Raw genomic sequence first — 18527 nt, 5'->3', positions numbered from 1 at the left:
ATAAAATCATCATACATCATGATTCATGATTCGCGATGGTGTGTCGGCACACCTAAAGCTTCATGTTACAATTTTTTCCCTTGACAGCGAGAGGGCGTGAAAGGAAACGTTTTAATTAAATTTAATAGAAGGGTATTATAGGAAAGTTACCTTTACCGCGTAAAATAAACAGCTCGCTTTTATATTAACCCAGAGAGGAAAACGACCGTTATCTTTCACTAACACAAAGGAATATATAAGGAAAATCTAACTGGATTTAGTCATTGACCATGTGACAGAAGGGAAGGAGTATAGAGAGAGAAAGAAAAGTAGAGAGAGAGAGAGAGAGAGGAAACCCTTTTTTTAGTAAGAGACAGTGGACCTGAAAGAGGGGAAGGCAATTCCAAAATGAAATGAAATTTTTTTTCAAAATATTCACGGAGGGAGTGAGAAATGGAGTTTCCAAATAGATTTTTCTAATTGATTGGAAATGTTCCTTATTTATTTTTCTATGATGTGGATTGGTTTTTCTGGAAGTTTGTGAGAAAGGCCACCACTCCTCTCTCTGTCTTTCTTCTATAAATCACTCACTATCCACCTTTCTCCAACCCCTCCCCAGTCCCCTCTAAAGCTTTTGATTCTGAAATCTAGAGAGAGAAAGAGTTTGTGTTAGAGTGAGAAAGTTATGGAGGATGTGGCTTCTTTTTGGGGTTATGATCAAGAGGTGGGTCACTCTATATTCTTGTTTTTTTTTTTTGTCAGTTTTTCACTTCATTTCTTTTACATTTAAAGCTTCTTCTTCTTCTTCTTTTTATTTTTTTATTTATTATTATTATTTTTTTTTTTATGGAGTGTATTGCATTGAATTCAAAGATGGTTTTTTTTTTCCTTCTAAATCTCCATTCAGTTTCAATTTCAGTTTCTTTATGTGAAATTAATTGGGTTTGGGTAATTGAGTTTTGTCCTGTTCTTTTAAGTGTTACTTTAAGTTTCTTTTTTTTTTTTTTTCTTTTTTTTTTTTTTTTTCTTCTAAGTTTTCGATTTTTTGTGAATTTTTAACCTTACTATGAAAGGTTGACTATTGTGCAAGAATTGTGAGTGTTCTGGTTTTAAATTTTTAGGACTTCGCTTGAACTGGTAGCTTTTGGAGAAATTATTTTTGTCTGTCTCAAAAAAAATGCCATTATTCAGTGTGGTTTGACTGATATGTTTGCAGTGATGAATTGATGACCCAAAACCAAGCTTTTTTCCTTTATAAAAGTTGGATCTTCAATGAAGATTCATCTCTCAGTTCTTTAAAATTGGTTAAATTGGTTCTGTGCACACATACAAACACTTAAATATACATATATATATATATATATATATATATATATAGTTGTATGTATAGATTTTTGTATGTAGTGAAAGTCCGAGATTCTTTAATTTCATGTGATTTAGAGTTCGTGTTGTGTGTGTTGGTTTTGTTTGGCAAAAAGGGTACCGTAATTCTTGTTCCCTCCTCTCTGAACTGAAGCATGTCTCTGTTTTAGACTTTTGAGTTAGAATTTCTTGGTTTTGATGATTGAAACTTGTGGTGTTTGATGGAATAATCATTTTAAAGGGCCCAAGGTCCATTTTGGTTTTTGATGATGGAATCCAATGGTAAATAAACTCTTTTTTTTTTTTTTCTTTCTTTCTTTCTTTTTTCTTCTTGTGCTTTTAGTTCTTTTTTTAATTATTAAAAAGTGGTATCTATTGACTAAAATGTCTTGTGATCTTCATGGTCCCATGATGGACTTTTAACTGTTCCTCCTAACTTTGAATTATTTGTTCATGGAATAATTCAGAACCAGTTTGTTACAATAATATCTTTTCTTTATGTGTCTAACAGCTCCTTGGTGCTCATCTCCTCTTAACAACCTAGAGCACTGATGTGATTTCTTCTACTCATTGAAAACATAAATACATAATATATGTGTGTGTATATATATATATATATATGTCTGTTGAAATTATGATATGACCAAAATCCTCTCGAGTCACGTTTCCATGGTGAAATTTTACCGTTATAGTCTTGCTGTGTAGTTTCCGATCACTTATGTTGTCTGTGGATGGAACTAATTTTCGTACTTTTATGAATTGGCAGAACGTGAATGAATTGAAGCAGAAGCTTATGTTTGCCACTATTGAACTGGAAACAGTGAGAATGGAAGCAAGTAATGAAATGACAAAGAGCCAGGAGCATGTGAAGCATTTGCTTCAACTACTGAAAATTGCTTTTAACGAAAGAGATGAAGCAAGAGATCAACTGCAGAAGCTACTGAACAAAGTCGCACCTTCTTCTACGCCATCCGAATTCCTCAATGTTCTTCCTCTACAGCAATACGAAAGCCCCCTCGTAAACACCACAAAAGCAAACTCAAGTATAACTGAATCCAACAGTCTCTCCGAGACATACAATTACAAGTCACGCGGTTCATCCCCGGTTGAGTCCTTGTTTGATGCTGTCCCATCTCCGGAACTGTCAAACATAGACGTTGGTGATTCGAGAAACTTGGCGTTTGTAAACCATCCCTTAGTTCAAGACCTTAGTGGCACTGTGTCAACCGGTCTAGTCCCTTCAGGGATACCTAAAATCGATCATGCTTCTATGGTAATTGATAATCTAGCCAAGGGAAGAACTCTGCCACAGAAAGGAAAACTCCTGCACGCTGTTTTGGAGGCAGGGCCCCTTCTACAGACACTGCTCGTGGCTGGTCCACTTCCTCAATGGCGCAATCCTCCCCCACTGCAACCATTTCAAATTCCACCTGTTTCGATTAAAGGCTGTGACGTTGAATTAGTGACTCAAAAACCGGTTGCAAATTCAAGCTATGTTGTTCCGAAACCATTGAATTCATCACCATATGTTGAGATGTCTTGTGGGACTTCTCAAATGTTGTCTACATCTATGTTGAATTTTGCAAGTGTTTCTTCTGGTTCATGTCTGGGCAATGGAAGGTTGATATCTGCTGGCGCCAATACTAACGTTCACTTCCCAACTGGCAAGCGGCAAAGGTTCCAATGAGATCATGAACAGAGCTGTGCTTCCTTTTTGTATAAATGAGATTTTGTGTGGTTCGATGGTGTAAATTGGGGGATAATTGTTTTTGGTTTTGAATGACATAGCTGTTTGACTTTTCCTGTCAATGTCGTTTTCTTGTTATCTTCAATATATTCAAGATTATGTATTTGAAGAAAACAGCTCAGTACTCCAATTCATGAATGAGGAATATAAAATTGTACTGCTTTGCATTGGACAATTCAAAAATCCCAATGTCATTGTATAAGTTTTGTCTCTCTGTCGATTTTCATCCTCAAGCTCTGATTAGTGACAGTGATGGTGAGCAATGCAAAGGATGAGGAAACTTGGTGAATGGAGAGAATCTCTTGCTCCTCCAAGAAGAGAAACACGCAGGAAACCGTCCTGCAAGCTCTAAAACAACTACCATAATGTTCAATTTCTTGTCCATCCAAACTCGAATCGCAAAACTAATTTAACAGAATGATCATGCTATCTTGGAGTGGTCTCGGTTTTTTTAATACAGCTGATATCTTGGAGGTCTCTCATTTTTTTTAATACAGCTGATACATTCAAATAACACGATCAACGCAAACTTACCTGACTACCTGATTTTCCTGACCTATTGAGTCACTAAGAAATGCATTTTCTAGTTATTGTAATTGGCAATCTCAAAGCACAGATATAATTTTGTTGCATTTTTTCTGCCATTGTAGATCTTAACAATGAGCAGTGTTCATAATGATTGGAACATCAAAGCAGAACAATCTATAAATTTCAGATTTTCAGAACTAAACATGTGTACAGATCATGGAATAATGAGCAAAGTAAATGCTGCTTTGAACATCAAAGCTGAGAGATCTCTATAAATTTCATGTATCCAGAACTACACATTTTGCGAGAGAATATCAGCACCATTTCATAAGCGCCTGCAAGTGTTTAGATTGCAATTATGCTTTTTTATGAATGGATTGCTCTCTGCAAGTATATACAAATCGAAAAAATCTGTAACAAGGAAAATAAACTGAAAAAATGAAATTCTATATCGTAAAGAAGAGAGTTGCCTGTCTCAAATTTAAAATGTGCGAGTATCATTCGAGCTTTTGCACTCCTTGTTGTGGAGCTGTGTTAGTTACATTTGGATTGATGAATCCGGCTAATGGTCCTTGAATATCAGATCCATATACATGACCCATCTTAGTACGTTTTGTTTCCAAGTACTTCTTGTTTTCCTCTGTAATGGGCGTAAGGACAGGTACGCGCTCAACAACAGCCAAGCCGTACCCCTTCAGACCGGTGAACTTGGCAGGGTTGTTAGTCATCAGCCGCATTGTTTGAACTCCTATATCTCTTAGTATCTGTTGGCATCAAGCAACATAAGTTACTATGCATGTTGATATAACAAGAACATCTGTTGGCATAAGACTGAAGATTCCAACAATTAAAATCTATCCCATAAGTTGAATTTATCAACAAGGAGTGATATATTATATGACTTCTATTAAAACTGACCTGGGCACCAATTCCATACTCTCTTGCATCAGCAGCAAATCCGAGTTCTAGATTGGCTTCGACTGTGTCATGACCTTCATCTTGCAAATTATAGGCCCGAAGCTTGTGACCAAGGCCAATGCCTCGTCCTTCATGACCTCGAAGGTAAACAACAACTCCTCTTCCAGCTTGCTCAATTATTTGCATCGCCAAATCTAACTGGTTGCCACAATCACACCGAGCTGAACCAAATATATCCCCAGTCAAGCACTCGGAATGAACCCTTACTAGGACATCTTGTCCATTTCCAATGTCTCCCTATTCAGATTTGAAGAAAAAAATAATTTAATATGAACTCTGAAATACCAACATGTTTAAGTGGTTAATTGAACATCATGAAGACCATCTTAGATTAACATGGAGCACCAAACCTTTACAAGGGCTACATGCTCCGTTCCATCTAGCTTTGAGCGATAGCAATATGTCTGGAACAGACCCCATTTAGTTGGCAAACGCGAAATGGCACTTTTTTCAACCAGCTTTTCCCTTTTTCTCCTATACCTACAAGCAGAATAAAAGCTGCTTTTATACCCAAAATTAATGAAAAAAAATTCTAGATTGAAAATTTTCTAAACAATCTAAAAGGACGAAAGGATATGTATTATCATTAATATGAGGCAAAAACTAAAGAATGTGCTTTGTTAAAACTACTCATACTCTATTGGAACCCCTTCGTAAGGAGTGCATGAAAGCATGTATATAATTTGTTTGGAACAACTTCAATAGAGTTGCATATAATAACCAGTTAAAGCTAAGATTCTATTTTGAATACAATACAAAAAGACATCTAAAGTAGACAGACAAAAATGTAATTCTTCATGTAAATTATTTCGAAAAATATCCTTAATATTCACCAATTTCAATGGGACACCATGGTAGAACTCACCTGATCAAATCAGTGATTGTAACAATCGGAATGCTGTGTTCCAACGACAACTTTCTTAAACTAGACATAGAGGCCATAGAACCATCATCTGAATCAACAATAGCTGAAATAACAGAAATTGGTCGTAGACCAGCAAGCATAACCATATCTAGAGAAGCCTCAGTATGCCCGGCTCTCCTTAGAATCCCACCATTTCGGTACTTGAGGGGAAACACATGACCTGGCCTTCTGAAGTCTTCTGGCTTGGAATTTGGAGATGAAAGAGCCAGGACAGTCTTTGCCCTGTCTGAAGCCGATACCCCAGTAGACGTGCCAGCTTTCAGATCCTATATATAAAGTCAAGCAAATAGTATGTGAATCCCCATAGCCACTCCACCTTAAAGTTTCAAATAAAATTGATTTGTCTGTCTAAGAGCACATTTGGGCATTTCATGGAAATTAGCTCCACTTCGAATTCATCACAGTGGAATTAACAAATATATGCACCAATTTTTTTAAAAAAAGACATGCCCCCATTTTCTGTAATGACCCCATTTATAATGACAAGTTTTAGCAGAAATTCAATACAAATTAAACACAAGATGCAACCAATTTTCATTGAATGCCCAAATATGCCCTAAATGATGTATATCCAAATTGAAACAATACCACTGTGATTGTGAAAGACGGAGAAGAGGAATCATTTTCCTCTTCAGGTGACATTAGAGGGAGCCTTAGCCTCTCAAGATCCTCCTCCTTCATGCATACAGAAACAATCCCTGATCCATGCCTCATCATAAATGCGATAGCCCGGGAACTTGTACATGATGCTGCCATGATAAGGTTTCCTTCTGTGCCCTCATTTTCATCATCTACAACAATCACAAACTAAAAAAAAAATTCTAATAAAGGGTCAAATACAAAATCATAGCTTAAACCAAAAAACTCACTTGTAAACCAAAAAAAAAAATTTGTGTTAGCACCTATACTCATAGAAAAAACAATGTCAATAATGCATACTAACTTTGCCTTGTTGTAGCGTATGAAGTGCCTGGTCGATAGAAGAGAAGCCTTCAGATGGACAATCAGGATCACCATCGGCATCACTGACAAAGAAATCAGATGTTTCTGGTGTAATTTTAGCATCTAATGTCCCAAACAGTGCGTAAGAAGAGTCATCTAAAGCACCAAACAGAGAACCATTTTCATTTGCTCTCAGAGAACTATCATCAGACAAGTTTTGAGCACCAACTCCAGATACTCCGACAGCCCAGTAAGCAGAATTCAGCAATTTGTTCCTGTACTGCAGCCCAAGTCCTAAACTATGAGGAGCTGCAAAAGATCGATGAAAACTGAAACAGAATCATCAGTTTTAAGTTTATAACATACATGTTTATATTTGGTTGCATGAAATTGGTGTTGTAGAATTTGAATCCAAAAAAAATTTAGTCTAAACTTGAAATTGGAATCGGAGAAAAAAATTTCGATTCCAATTCCAAGACATCAATTCCATGAAACCAGACATAGCATTAATTTTTGAGCTACATAAAGTAGAACTAGAGCTAGAGCTTCATTTAGGAGTACTTAATTATATAATAACACGATATATGTACCTGGAGCTGATGACTATGTGAGGGAATAGTGGATACTGAAACAAGATACAATCCATGGAGGTATTTGATGAAGTTTTTTCACATAAAGGTGTGAAAATTTAGAACTTCTTGTTGAGTTTGTGTTTTTGGTGCCATAAGTTGCATGGTGGCGTGCTAGGTTTGAAGAAGAAACCCAACCTCAAGTTGTGGATGTGTTTGCGATTGGTGGGCGGGTTTCATTTTCAATTAGTAGGATGAAGTGAAAGGGGGGCTTCAGGATGGGCGTGGACCATGTAATGCATCTATGGATAAAGTGGTCAAAACAAATTTGTGAAATAATGGGTTTTATTTTTTTTTCTTCAAAAATTCATTATATTGCCCTAACAAAACTCCAACACTTTAACACCATGTTACCCCTTTCCGTCCATCTGTTTGCGTTGCTGACAGGCCCAATTTAAACATATTCTACGCAGTCACTCACATATCTTTTTGCCCACACTCCGCCTCAAATCCGTTTCCTTTTTTAAGATACGAAGATTATACCATTGGGTTAGACGTCTTTTAATATATGTATTGTTGTATATGAAACTTCTCTAAAAATGTAATTTGTGTTACTTTACCTAAATTGAAAATAATAATGAACTTCTCTAAAAATGTAATTTGTGTTACTTTACCTAAATTGAAAATAATAATGAACTTCTCTAAAAACGTGATGTGTGTTTCTTGATCTAAATTGAAAAGGATAATACTTGTCTACTCAAAGCATTTCCAGCGGTCTATTAAAAAAAAAAAAAATGTGTAAAATATACACTATCACATGTGATTTATAAATTTTTTTCATTTCTGGTCGTTTGTTAAGATACAATGCCACATCACCAATGTATAAAAAGGTTTTGTATTTTACACACCAGTTTTACACTACCATGTAAGCATATTTTCTCTTTCCTCTCCTTTTCCACCCTCGGTTCTCTTTCTTTTCTCTCATTCCTTTACGCATCTTTATTTCCCACTTTTCTAGAGTGGAATAGTGAATAATCTGTAACTGGCGGCAAGGTAAGAACTGTTCGACCATCTTTTATTTACTTTTTTTAATAAACATAGTTTGATTCATTACTTTGGTTTGATCTTATCTTCTGCAATCATACTGTAGATTCTAGGATTTTTAGATTTTTTATCCTTTTACATTCTATTCTAATGAGATAAATATGTACTAATCAAAGATTAGATATATATTTTAATCACGTAGTTTCTACATACTTAAATCTTATTTTATTATTTGTTATAAGTTAGAATTCCGGTGGCGATAGCGTAAAAGGTTTGCTATCGGGGGGATGGGAAAGTAATATAGGAGAAAATTATTATTTTTTTTCTAATTAAGTAGGATTGGGACGTGAGGTTTAATCGCCAAAAAGTAAACGGAATAAAGTAGGTTTGCAAAAGTTAGGTAGGGCCTTAGGTATAACATGTGGTTGGTTGTTATTGGGGGATAGTTTTTTACACAAAATGTATAAAATAACCGCTGGAGCTAAAAAATAGTTAGTACAAAATTTTGGTGTAAATTTACTATGACACATCATTTTTACACAAAAAAATTTAACAGATCGCTGGAGATGTTCTCACCAGTGAGTAGAAAACTCATTCTCACCACGTATGTGGCGAATTACTAAACTGACAAATATTCTTACATTTTAAAAAATAAAAAATTTAATAGCTATCGGATTAAACCCAAATAATTTACACTTTAAAAAATTAAAAATTAAAAATTTAATAGCTATTTGATTAAACACAAATAAATCTGAATCAAATTATAATTCTCTCTCCTCTCCCTCTTTTTCACATTTGATTGTTCCAATTCTCAAGATGTTTCAATGTCTAATCAATAATAGTCTCATTCCTCATCCATGCATAGATAGAGCCCTATTTAATTTCAAGTTTCAGCTGTCTTTTTACTCCAGCAACTATAGAAAGATGGACAAGGGCCTTGAGTAGTATATGAATTCATTTCTTTGTGTGTTGGTATTGAGCATGTCAAGGGATCAAATTACATGATAGATTTGTTTTTTTTTTTTTTTTTTTTTTTTAAAGTGTCCTTAGATTTTATTTTGTTTTCCCTAAATGATTTGTTTATTTTTTATTTTTTTAAATGTAAGGACACTCTTCAGTTTAGTATTGCACCATATTAGTGATGAGTATGAATTTTCTTCTCACCGGTGAGTAAACAAATATTGTCCAATTAAAAATAATGATTAAAGGTATTTTATTCTACTTATCAGATTAAAAGTAACTATTAAATCAAAATTAAGTTTTTAGTTTTGAACCAACACAATGTTAGTACCTCATAATTGGGATAGGTGGATTTTTCAATAAATCTCCTGTATTCATAGGATTTTATTTATTTATTTTTTTTTTCACTTTATAACATTTTAGGATCAAAGTTTCATTGAATTTAATTTTAATATTTGATATCTCAAAAAAGGTGCATTCACTATTTGACCATCATTGACTCAATGAAATCAACCAAACTTTAATTTTTTTACTAATCAAATATAATTGTAAACTGGTTAACCCAGAGGTTAAGTTTTGAGAGATGGAGATTTCCCTTATCAGTTATAACTGAAAAGTTTTAAAAGTATTAAAAATAAATTATAATTTTTTTATTTTTTTTTACAATGTAAGAAGTGTTAAAAGTTAGATTAATAGATACAAGCTTGACACTCCAAAGTTCACCGAAAACACTAATCCACTAGACTATCAAGGCATCTACAAAAATAAACTATAATAAACATTTAAAATTTTCAGTATTTATCCATTTGTTTCAATATAAAATATCTTTCCAAAAAAATATTTTCTATATAAAACTTTTTTAGATAAATTATCTTTTGGATAATACTTCAGTCCTGCCCCTATCAAGACAGATTGTGTCCTGCACACTAACGGTCTCAATAAGAAGATGACACTTCTTTTAAATTTAAAAAAATACAAAACATGGGTTATACCAATTTTTTAGGATTAAACCCGACAAATATATTTTTTTCCTCTCTTTGCTCCCATCTGTGTATCTCCATCTGCATCTTTCTTTTTCCTTAGCCGCCAATCATTCCAAAACACATATTGGATTTTGATTTCGATTTGGTCTTAGCAGGCTCCCATTTGTGTATCTCCATCTGCATCTTTCTTTTTCCTTAGCCGCCAATCATTCCAAAAAACATATTGGATTTGGATTTGGATTTCGATTTAGTCTTAGCAATGATTGATTTATTTTCTTAAAACAGGTATGTTAAAACATTATGTTTGCCCACCCGTGTAATTTTTCATATATAGTGTAATACCCCTAATTTCAAAATGATAATCCTGGTATTTCCTTTATTGGTTAAATTTACATTTTTAATTGTTTATATGTATATGTGTTTATTTAATTGCTTTAATTGTTGTTACTTTATTTATTTGTCTTAATTATTGATTTAGTTGTCGTTAATTTATTTAATTGCGTTACTGTTTTACTTATTGATTTAATTGTATTAACTATTTAATTGTTTATGGTACTTCATTGTTTTAATTATTGCTTTAATGATATGTTTTAATTTCATTTAATTAGTTTTATCGTGACTGTAGGATTGGTTGCATATATAGGTTACACAGTTTATAGCCGACATTGGTATTAACCTAGATTTCTGTATAGGTCAAGTAAATCCAGTTAGGGTTTAAGAGAGCCTACGATTAGTGTGGCTTATAAATACTCATCTACGGTGTCTGCCTAGGGTTTTAGAAGTATATTACGCCATAGTCGGACATTGAAAGTTTGGAGACGTCTGGGGAATCAACCAAGTGAAGAAACAGAGGGTTCGTCGGAGATTATAGACGGACGTCGGTGTAAGGCAAGTTCTATCCTTACTCTCTCCCTTAGACTTCGTGTTCTTTGCATTCTTAAACAGTTTTAGGATTAATGGAATCAATTTAAAACATTTTCTGTTTGTGCTTAAACTGTAATTTATCAATATGTTTTTATGCTTTGTAAAACTGTTAAAAACATGATGGTTGCTTGCATGAATCTTTATTTAAAGCCATGTATGTAATGTAAACTAGACTTAAGCATAGACTGGGAACGTACTGGGATTGGGTTACAGCCTCTGGAAGTCATGGCGGTGAAGTAGCAGAGGCGTAAAACGAAGACAAAGGCGAAGAGACGAGGCAGAGAGGGGGGAGAGCCGGCTCTCCCTTTGAGAGAGCCGGCTCCCTTTGATGGGAGGTGGCTCCCAAGGATGTGGGAGCTGGCTCCAAGGGCAAAGAGTCAGCTCCACACTTGTTTTGGAGCAGGCTCTTGCTCCAGTTTTGCCTTTTAGTTCATTTTTTGTAAGTTTTCAAGTAGTGTATTGATTTCTGAAATTTTCAAATGAGTTTAGGACTGAATGTGGAGGGTTTAAATGAGGCTCATGTCTGTATTAAGGTTTCAGGAGGAGTGTTCATTAATCTAATCACTTGGAATAGCTTGGACAGTAGAGAACTTAATCAGACAAGCACACTGTATTTAGTGTTGGAAGACTTGTAATACTTTGTTCTCTGCATGAGTAATGCTCTGAGATGGATAAGGAGATTAAAACATGTTTCACCATATACCATGATTATGTATCTGACTTATACTTATTTAGGATGTGTTGGTGTTAAATGATACAAAGACTTAAACTTAGCACTGTACTGGATTTTGGTGAAACAACCTAAACTACGCATGTTTATGTATATACTGTGGTTCTGTTTTTAATGATAACGTGATTATTGCTACTATAAATCGTGGGAAGATGAACTTGGTTGATGTTTACCTTAATTGATTGTAATACCAACTGCTGGATGTTGAATGCTACAAAGATTTAAACTTAGCTTTGCACCGGATGCTATGAAACACTACAAATTGAGTATGTTTATGAATATACTGTAATTCTGTTTTGATGCTTTCATTAACACTATTAGTAGCAATTGTTGGAAGCATGGATTTAGTTGATATTTACCTTAAGTATATGTTTTATCAACTGCTGGATGATTGGATAATATACACCGGTATAAGACGGTGGTATACTAGGGATGGTTTGGTTTAAAAACACCAAAACCTACCTACTCTGGATTAAGAATTGGATTAACTAAAAGTTAAGTCCTATTGATTGTAGTGTCATGGTAACAACTAGTTGAGCGACACTACTAGAATACAAGGATGGATTTAAAATATATTGTTATGGTACGTCGATATGAGCTTGAGTCTCAGGATCGACGGTTAGGGAGCGTATATGCATTGGGATGCATAGCTGGATACGATGGTTGGAGGTGTACCCTGTTTAGGTTTAGGTACACATGCCCACTTCGTGTGCGTTTTAGCATGTTACCTCTATTCAGGTTGAGACCGACCTGTAGTCTAGTGAGAGTCCTTTAGTGTGACTATATATATATTTACGGACTATTAGCTATTGTTGAATTGTTTAGGATGTACATGTGTATCGGGCCTCTGTTTGGTTTGTAGTGGTATAAAATCTGCGCGTGGGCCTGACCTATTTCTATTTTTCAGGTACACGACAGTTCCAGACTTCGACGTATTCGTGCTGAGCAGAGGTTTCTACTCACTCTACTGACGACGTAGGATTTTCCTCCATAGCTTATCAGGATGTTCTTTTAGTTGTTTTAATTCAGTTTGGGTTTTTATTAGGGGTCCACTAGAGATGAATTCCCGAGTTGTTAAACTTATGGAGTTTTGGATTGTCAGATTTTTAGTATGCAATTTTTAAAGGATTTATATTTAGTTTCTTTCAGCTTAAATTTTATTTCTTAATTTAATTTGTATTCTGTGTTCATTATAACATATTAATTGTTTGATATCCCTCGGGTTTGGGCCTAGGTTTGATCAACCCGTGTCTCGGATTCGAGGGGTATCACGTATAGCATGCATAAAAAACAATTAAGGTAGTTTTAAAAAGGGAGAAATAGAAATGGTTAGTTCAATTTTTTTAAGAATAATTTTCTATCTTAAGAAAATAAAAATAACAGAAAAAGGTAGGAAAGACAAATTTCCATGAGTTTGTTCTTTAGAAACAGAATTAAAAAAATACATTCAAAGTTGAGTAATTTTAAAACTATATATATATATATATATATATATATATATATATATATATATACATATACATATATATGATTTTAAAAAATTGCCTTGAATTATTTCAGAAATATTTTTTTTATTATTATTCTAAAAAGTGGAGGTGTGGTAGGAAATATTATGATTTGGAATGATTGGCAGTCAGAGTTAAGGGGAAAAAAAAAAGATATGGATGACTGAGTGAGATACATAGATGGGAGCAGAGAGAGGAAAAAAAAATAGATTTGTTGGGTTTAATCCTAAAAAATGGATATAACCCATGTTTTGTATTTTTTTAAAAATTTAAAAGAGATGTCAACCTCTTATTAGGACACAATCTGTCTTGATAGGGTAGGACTGAAGCATTATCCTTATTATTTCTCTATTTTATTTTTTGGTGTTTGACAAAGGGTTTAATTTTTTTTTTCAAGTTTTCTTCTAGGAATCTATATTGACAAAGAAGAGGGTTCGGAATGTTGATATGTTTTATGATTTAGGGATTCAAAGTGTATGGAGAGAGGAGGAGAAGAAATTTCACAGCGGATAGAAAAGAGAGGAAGTGAGACAAGTATGGGTGGTAATTCGTGTTCGTGGGTCGTGTTTGTATCGTGTCGATGTAAGGGTATTATACTAAATAGGTAAACCCAACCCATTTAATAATCGTGTCAAGAATTCTCAACATTAACTCAACCCATTTATTAAATAGGTAAACGTGTTAACCCGTTTAATGACCTGTTTATCAAAATAAGACTTTTAATATTTAATCAAATACTAAATAATAGAAAAATTGTCATGATTAACCCAAATATTCAAAATAAAAAGAAAAAGTAGAAGGCATAGACAAAGTTTATGTTGAAATGACTTAAGTATCTATAGTACTTGGGTTTAAATAGGTAACATATTATATAGTTCATATTTACAATTATAACATGTTGAGTTAAATGGGTCATAAATGGGTTACACGGGTTGAATCCCTCAATCCTAACTCGACATGGTTAAATAAACGGGTTAATCGTGTTGACTCTTTTATGACTCAAACCTATTTATGTCAAACCCAAAGTCGTGTCGTAAATTGTCACCCTAGAGATAAGGTTGTCTGATCTGAAGTAGAGGTTAGAGGTCGATGATTCAATTGAATATAGTTGTGCATAAAATACGGGTCGTGATACTCAGACCGACGATTTTGGCCTATTTCTTAGGCAGAATCCAAAGCGGCAGTCCAGCTGGCAATGAACCTAAAAAAAAGACGTCTGGAGTGGGTTTGTTCTGGCAATGGCGAACTCAAAACGGCGATGGCGAGCTTATAGCAAAGATGGCTTTGTAAACCCACTTTGATTTCTTTCTAAGCTAATACCGAATCTCGCCGGTTAGTTCAGTCACCGGTGCCATTCAGTTGCCAATGGACATTATACCTCCATTAACAACACCCCAAATCGACAAAACAACCCCATCCGCCCACAACCTTCACCACCACCCAAACCACCATCCATCCGCAACCAAACCATACCTGCAAAGCAAAATCAAAATCGCAACCCCAAACCTCCATTACCACCATAATCAACCTAATCATAGAACCCGAAACCTAAAACCCAATTGAAAAACAAAATAAAACAGACAACAACAGTGAACAACCCAAATCCTGGTCTGAAGAACTGAAACTAACCATCGCCGGAATCTCGCCATTACAGTCACTATTCGACGGCATTTTAGTCCACTTCACCTCCATTCCGTTCTCCTTCCTCGTTGCTTACAGTCTCGTCAGTACCATCTGTCTATCACCGGCATGTAAACGCTCACTGTCAGCCCGCCATCTTGGTCACCGAGCAGTTCTCTGTGCTCTTTTTTTCCTCCCTGCGGTTCCTAGCCTTGATTCGTTTTTAGCCATCCTCGCTACATATCAGGATCAATCCTCGCCGATCTGTGATTTATTGCCCCCAAACCCAACATCAGAAGGCAAAACGAGCCCCCCCCCCCATTGCTCTGAAACACAAAATCTTCATCGCCCTTGTTGAGCAGAGAGACGAATACAGGAAGGAAGTTTAGGATTCATGAACGTGTGCGTCGGTTTGAGCCGGAGTCGGAGTAGGGGAGGATAGACCGGCGCTTTAGGCTTACGTTCTTCCACTGTTGCATGACCTATTTGAAGCCCACGATTTGGGTGATTTTGTTGACCTTTACGGCGGAAGACAATCACTTTATCCGCATCTTCTTGCCGGATTTGTGTGTGGTAAGTGAGATGCTTGAGAGAGAAGGAGATATAGGAGAGATGAAGGAAAAATGCCAACTAAATTGCCACGAGTCTATCCACGTAGACTCTGCCTAACTAATCGGTCAAATATCTCAGCCAAAATATCATTTTCCATAAAATAATTAACTAAAAATACAAAAGTATAAAAAAGTTGAGTTAACCAAACGCTAAAACTAAAACATGTTTTTTTGAAAAAATATTTTATTTGCAAACAAATGGAGCTAGACAAGACAACCTTAAAACCCCATCCCACCATAAGTGGAGTGGGCAAGCTTGGACTCCAGTCCGCCAGGCCCGGCCCCAGTTCTTCCCAACTTCTTTTTCCATTTAAACATTGCGCTAGCCCAACATCCCCTGCCCAAACTAACGAGAAAATTTAAACCGTCCATCTGATACATGCACCTGCGTCCGTAATGAGGCAAAATTTTTTAAAAACCAAACCAACCTCCCAATTATTATTATTATTTTCTTGGCCTACCATAAAAACTAATGTCTACATCTCACACTAATTTTAGTGTCATTTATGTCCTGTTTGGTATGTGATATGTTTTAGGCCTTATATTTTTTTTGTCAATACCAACTACTGTTTTGTTGTTTGAGTGTTTTAGATAGAAATCGAAACTATATTTGGTTACGAAATTTTGTATTGGAAAAATAAAAAATTTGCTTTAGTTTACAAAAACACACAATATCACCAATTTGGTGATATGGGTTTGGGCAAAAAAAAAAAAAAAATCTGATATGTTATTAACTATTTCAAACTAATATAAATTGTCTCAAACATGACATGGGTTTAAATTTGAAGACCAATATCAGAAAAAATAATATTATAACACATTCCAAATAGACTCTAAATATTCTATTTTTGTTAGCAAATTATGGACTTGAATCTTCTCCACATGGTCAGGTACTGTATCATATGTTGAAGTACCAAATGGGCAATAGTTCAATTGGTACAAATTTGGATGCATCATCAGGCGTAGAAGTAGACCACGATAAGTGAGTCCTACTTGATGATGGGGTGGAGGGAAAATAGAAATGAATGAATAAATTTTTTTTTTTTATTTGATAGAAATGAAATGAGAAGAGAAAGGATAATAGGATGGATGAATCATTCTTCACAAATTTTGTTCCTTCCAATATGGACAAAAGAGAAAAGAAATGCAAAGTAGGGAATATTATAAAAGTTTTAAATTACAATAGATATTTACTATAGATAGTGGGCTACTTTCTTTTTTTTTTTTCTTCCTCTTTGCTTTATTTTATTTTATTTTTTTATGATGAAATATGATTTTGCTTCTTAAAAAAAGAAAATAATAGACAATCAAATTTTGCATGCATAACAAATTAGAGTGAAATTAATTGTACTTATAACATAATAAATGTTCAAATAAAGTGATGGATATAATAATAAAATAATTTAAATCTCCCTTTTCCCTTCTTTCCAATAAAGTAATAGATAATAATGAATTTAATAATAAAAATGATTTAAAACTCTTCTTTCCAAGTAAAGTGAGATTTTTCTTCTCATATCTCAACCCGAAGAAAAAGATGAATTGTCTAATCCATCCTGTCTTTTGTCTCCGGGTTATTCAATTTTTTGTTTCCTTTTTTATTGGAGAGAGCATAAGTTTATTCTATCTAATTTTGATTCTTATTTTTTCTTCACACTTTTATTGAATTAAGGATGTGCAAACCAATTAAGGTGCACAAAAATGGGTTAGAATAGACCGGAATTGTTTCCGACTATTGCTTAATCAATTTCGGTTTCAAAATAAAGACTCGCTAATTTACAGTTTCAGTTTCGATTCTACACCCATTAGAATCGAACCATAAACTAAACTATATATATATATATATATATAAAATAAGAGATAATTACACTGACCTCTCTCTTATTTGTCAAATTACACTGACCTCCTTTGTAAGAGTGAAGTTACTAATTTGCCCTCATTATATTTAATTGTATTTTATTGCAAAAATGATAAATTTTGAAAAGACCAAAAAACCCATCTCTAAAACCCTATTCTCTCCACCTCCTGTATCATTTTTTTGGATCACCACAAATAGATTATCGGGCGTTGCAGCCCTACCATCCCCACCCCCACACAACCGCCCATTACCACCATTATTAACCCCACCCACACAAGAATGACCACATCAGTAATGTTAAGGTTCTTCATTAAAAAATAAATTGAGTCAAGCATTGCGTCGAGCACAATGAAACAAAGTGTTTGGATCCACCATTTTTTTCGAATGTGGCAATGGGTAGAACTATCCAAAAGAACAACCCCTTTGTTCTCCAAGGATAGGGAGAATAATTGGGACAAGGTTTGGTCGAAGAATGCTTGAGACGGCGGGAATGGGTCGAGAACAATTGACGCTACACGTGATGTCGAGATCTTGATCTGAGTGTGGAGATTGGCAACGATAAGAGCGCTGTAGAGGGACTTGATTGCCATTATGAGTAGGGGAGCGAAGAGAGTATGGTGGTCAGGACCTCGGCGACGGCGGTGATAAACGTTTGCGGGTAGTACACAGCGATGTTGCGGCTGTTCCAGGCGGCGGCGGCGGCATTGTAGGACCCAATTGCGAGGAGCTGGTTGTTGGGCACACTGATGATGTCCCGAATCTTGGTTTTGGCCAGAGCTTTGAGAATGTCTACGTCGGCATCGTAGAAACGAACGTGTGTTATCTTTCACTCATGTAGAAACAAAACCAAGTCCTTTGGTGATAACAAATTTTATATATCTGTACCTATGTTGACTCCAACATATGGCTCATCTTCATCTTGTTACGCTTTAATATCTGCAAACAATACAAATTCAGTATACAATTCTACATATATACATAAATGGGTATGTAGGTATGTAAAGACTGATATTTTAGAAATGGGTTTGTGGAAACAATGCTAATTTAGTATACAAATCTATACATATACATATATGTTTGTAAGACTTTTTAGTATACCAATCTATTAAAGATTGATTTTTCTGAAGTGGGTTTGTGGTTTTTTACCTGGTAAGAATGTGGATGTTACTAAAGACAGTGAGATGATGAAGAGGGTGAGCTTAGAGTCTGCCATTAGAGAGACGCTTGAGCTCTACTTTTTACTTTTTCTGTTATCCTCTGCTTCT

The 18527-nt window shown here is 34.9% G+C and overlaps 2 protein-coding genes and 1 pseudogene across 2 annotated transcripts; 1 reads left to right on the top strand and 2 right to left on the bottom strand.

Moving 5' to 3' along the window:
* The first annotated feature begins 281 nt into the window (after positions 1 to 281).
* Positions 282 to 3202, top strand: LOC132307053 (uncharacterized). Its single transcript, XM_059804708.1, has 2 exons — positions 282 to 703; positions 2108 to 3202. The coding sequence occupies exons 1-2, from the start codon at positions 665 to 667 to the stop codon at positions 3026 to 3028; spliced, it is 960 nt and encodes a 319-aa protein (XP_059660691.1). The 5' UTR covers positions 282 to 664; the 3' UTR covers positions 3029 to 3202.
* A 639-nt stretch (positions 3203 to 3841) lies between these two features.
* LOC132307052 (monofunctional riboflavin biosynthesis protein RIBA 3, chloroplastic) lies at positions 3842 to 7290 on the bottom strand. Its single transcript, XM_059804707.1, has 7 exons — positions 7052 to 7290; positions 6463 to 6790; positions 6108 to 6326; positions 5460 to 5785; positions 4945 to 5074; positions 4535 to 4831; positions 3842 to 4380 (listed from the first exon to the last, which is right to left on the bottom strand). The coding sequence occupies exons 1-7, from the start codon at positions 7105 to 7107 to the stop codon at positions 4114 to 4116; spliced, it is 1623 nt and encodes a 540-aa protein (XP_059660690.1). The 5' UTR covers positions 7108 to 7290; the 3' UTR covers positions 3842 to 4113.
* Positions 7291 to 17447: 10157 nt separating this feature from the next.
* Positions 17448 to 18475, bottom strand: LOC132306037 (glucan endo-1,3-beta-glucosidase 1-like; annotated as a pseudogene).
* Between the last annotated feature and the right edge of the window lie 52 nt (positions 18476 to 18527).

The sequence above is a fragment of the Cornus florida genome, unplaced genomic scaffold (genome assembly GCF_030987335.1).
Source record: "Cornus florida cultivar Cherokee Brave unplaced genomic scaffold, ASM3098733v1 CherokeeBrave_3.0.0_Hap2_Chr05, whole genome shotgun sequence".
Classification (NCBI taxonomy): domain Eukaryota; kingdom Viridiplantae; phylum Streptophyta; class Magnoliopsida; order Cornales; family Cornaceae; genus Cornus; species Cornus florida.
The sequence above is the reverse complement of the archived record's forward strand: the minus strand, read 5'-3'. Positions and strand labels throughout refer to the sequence as shown.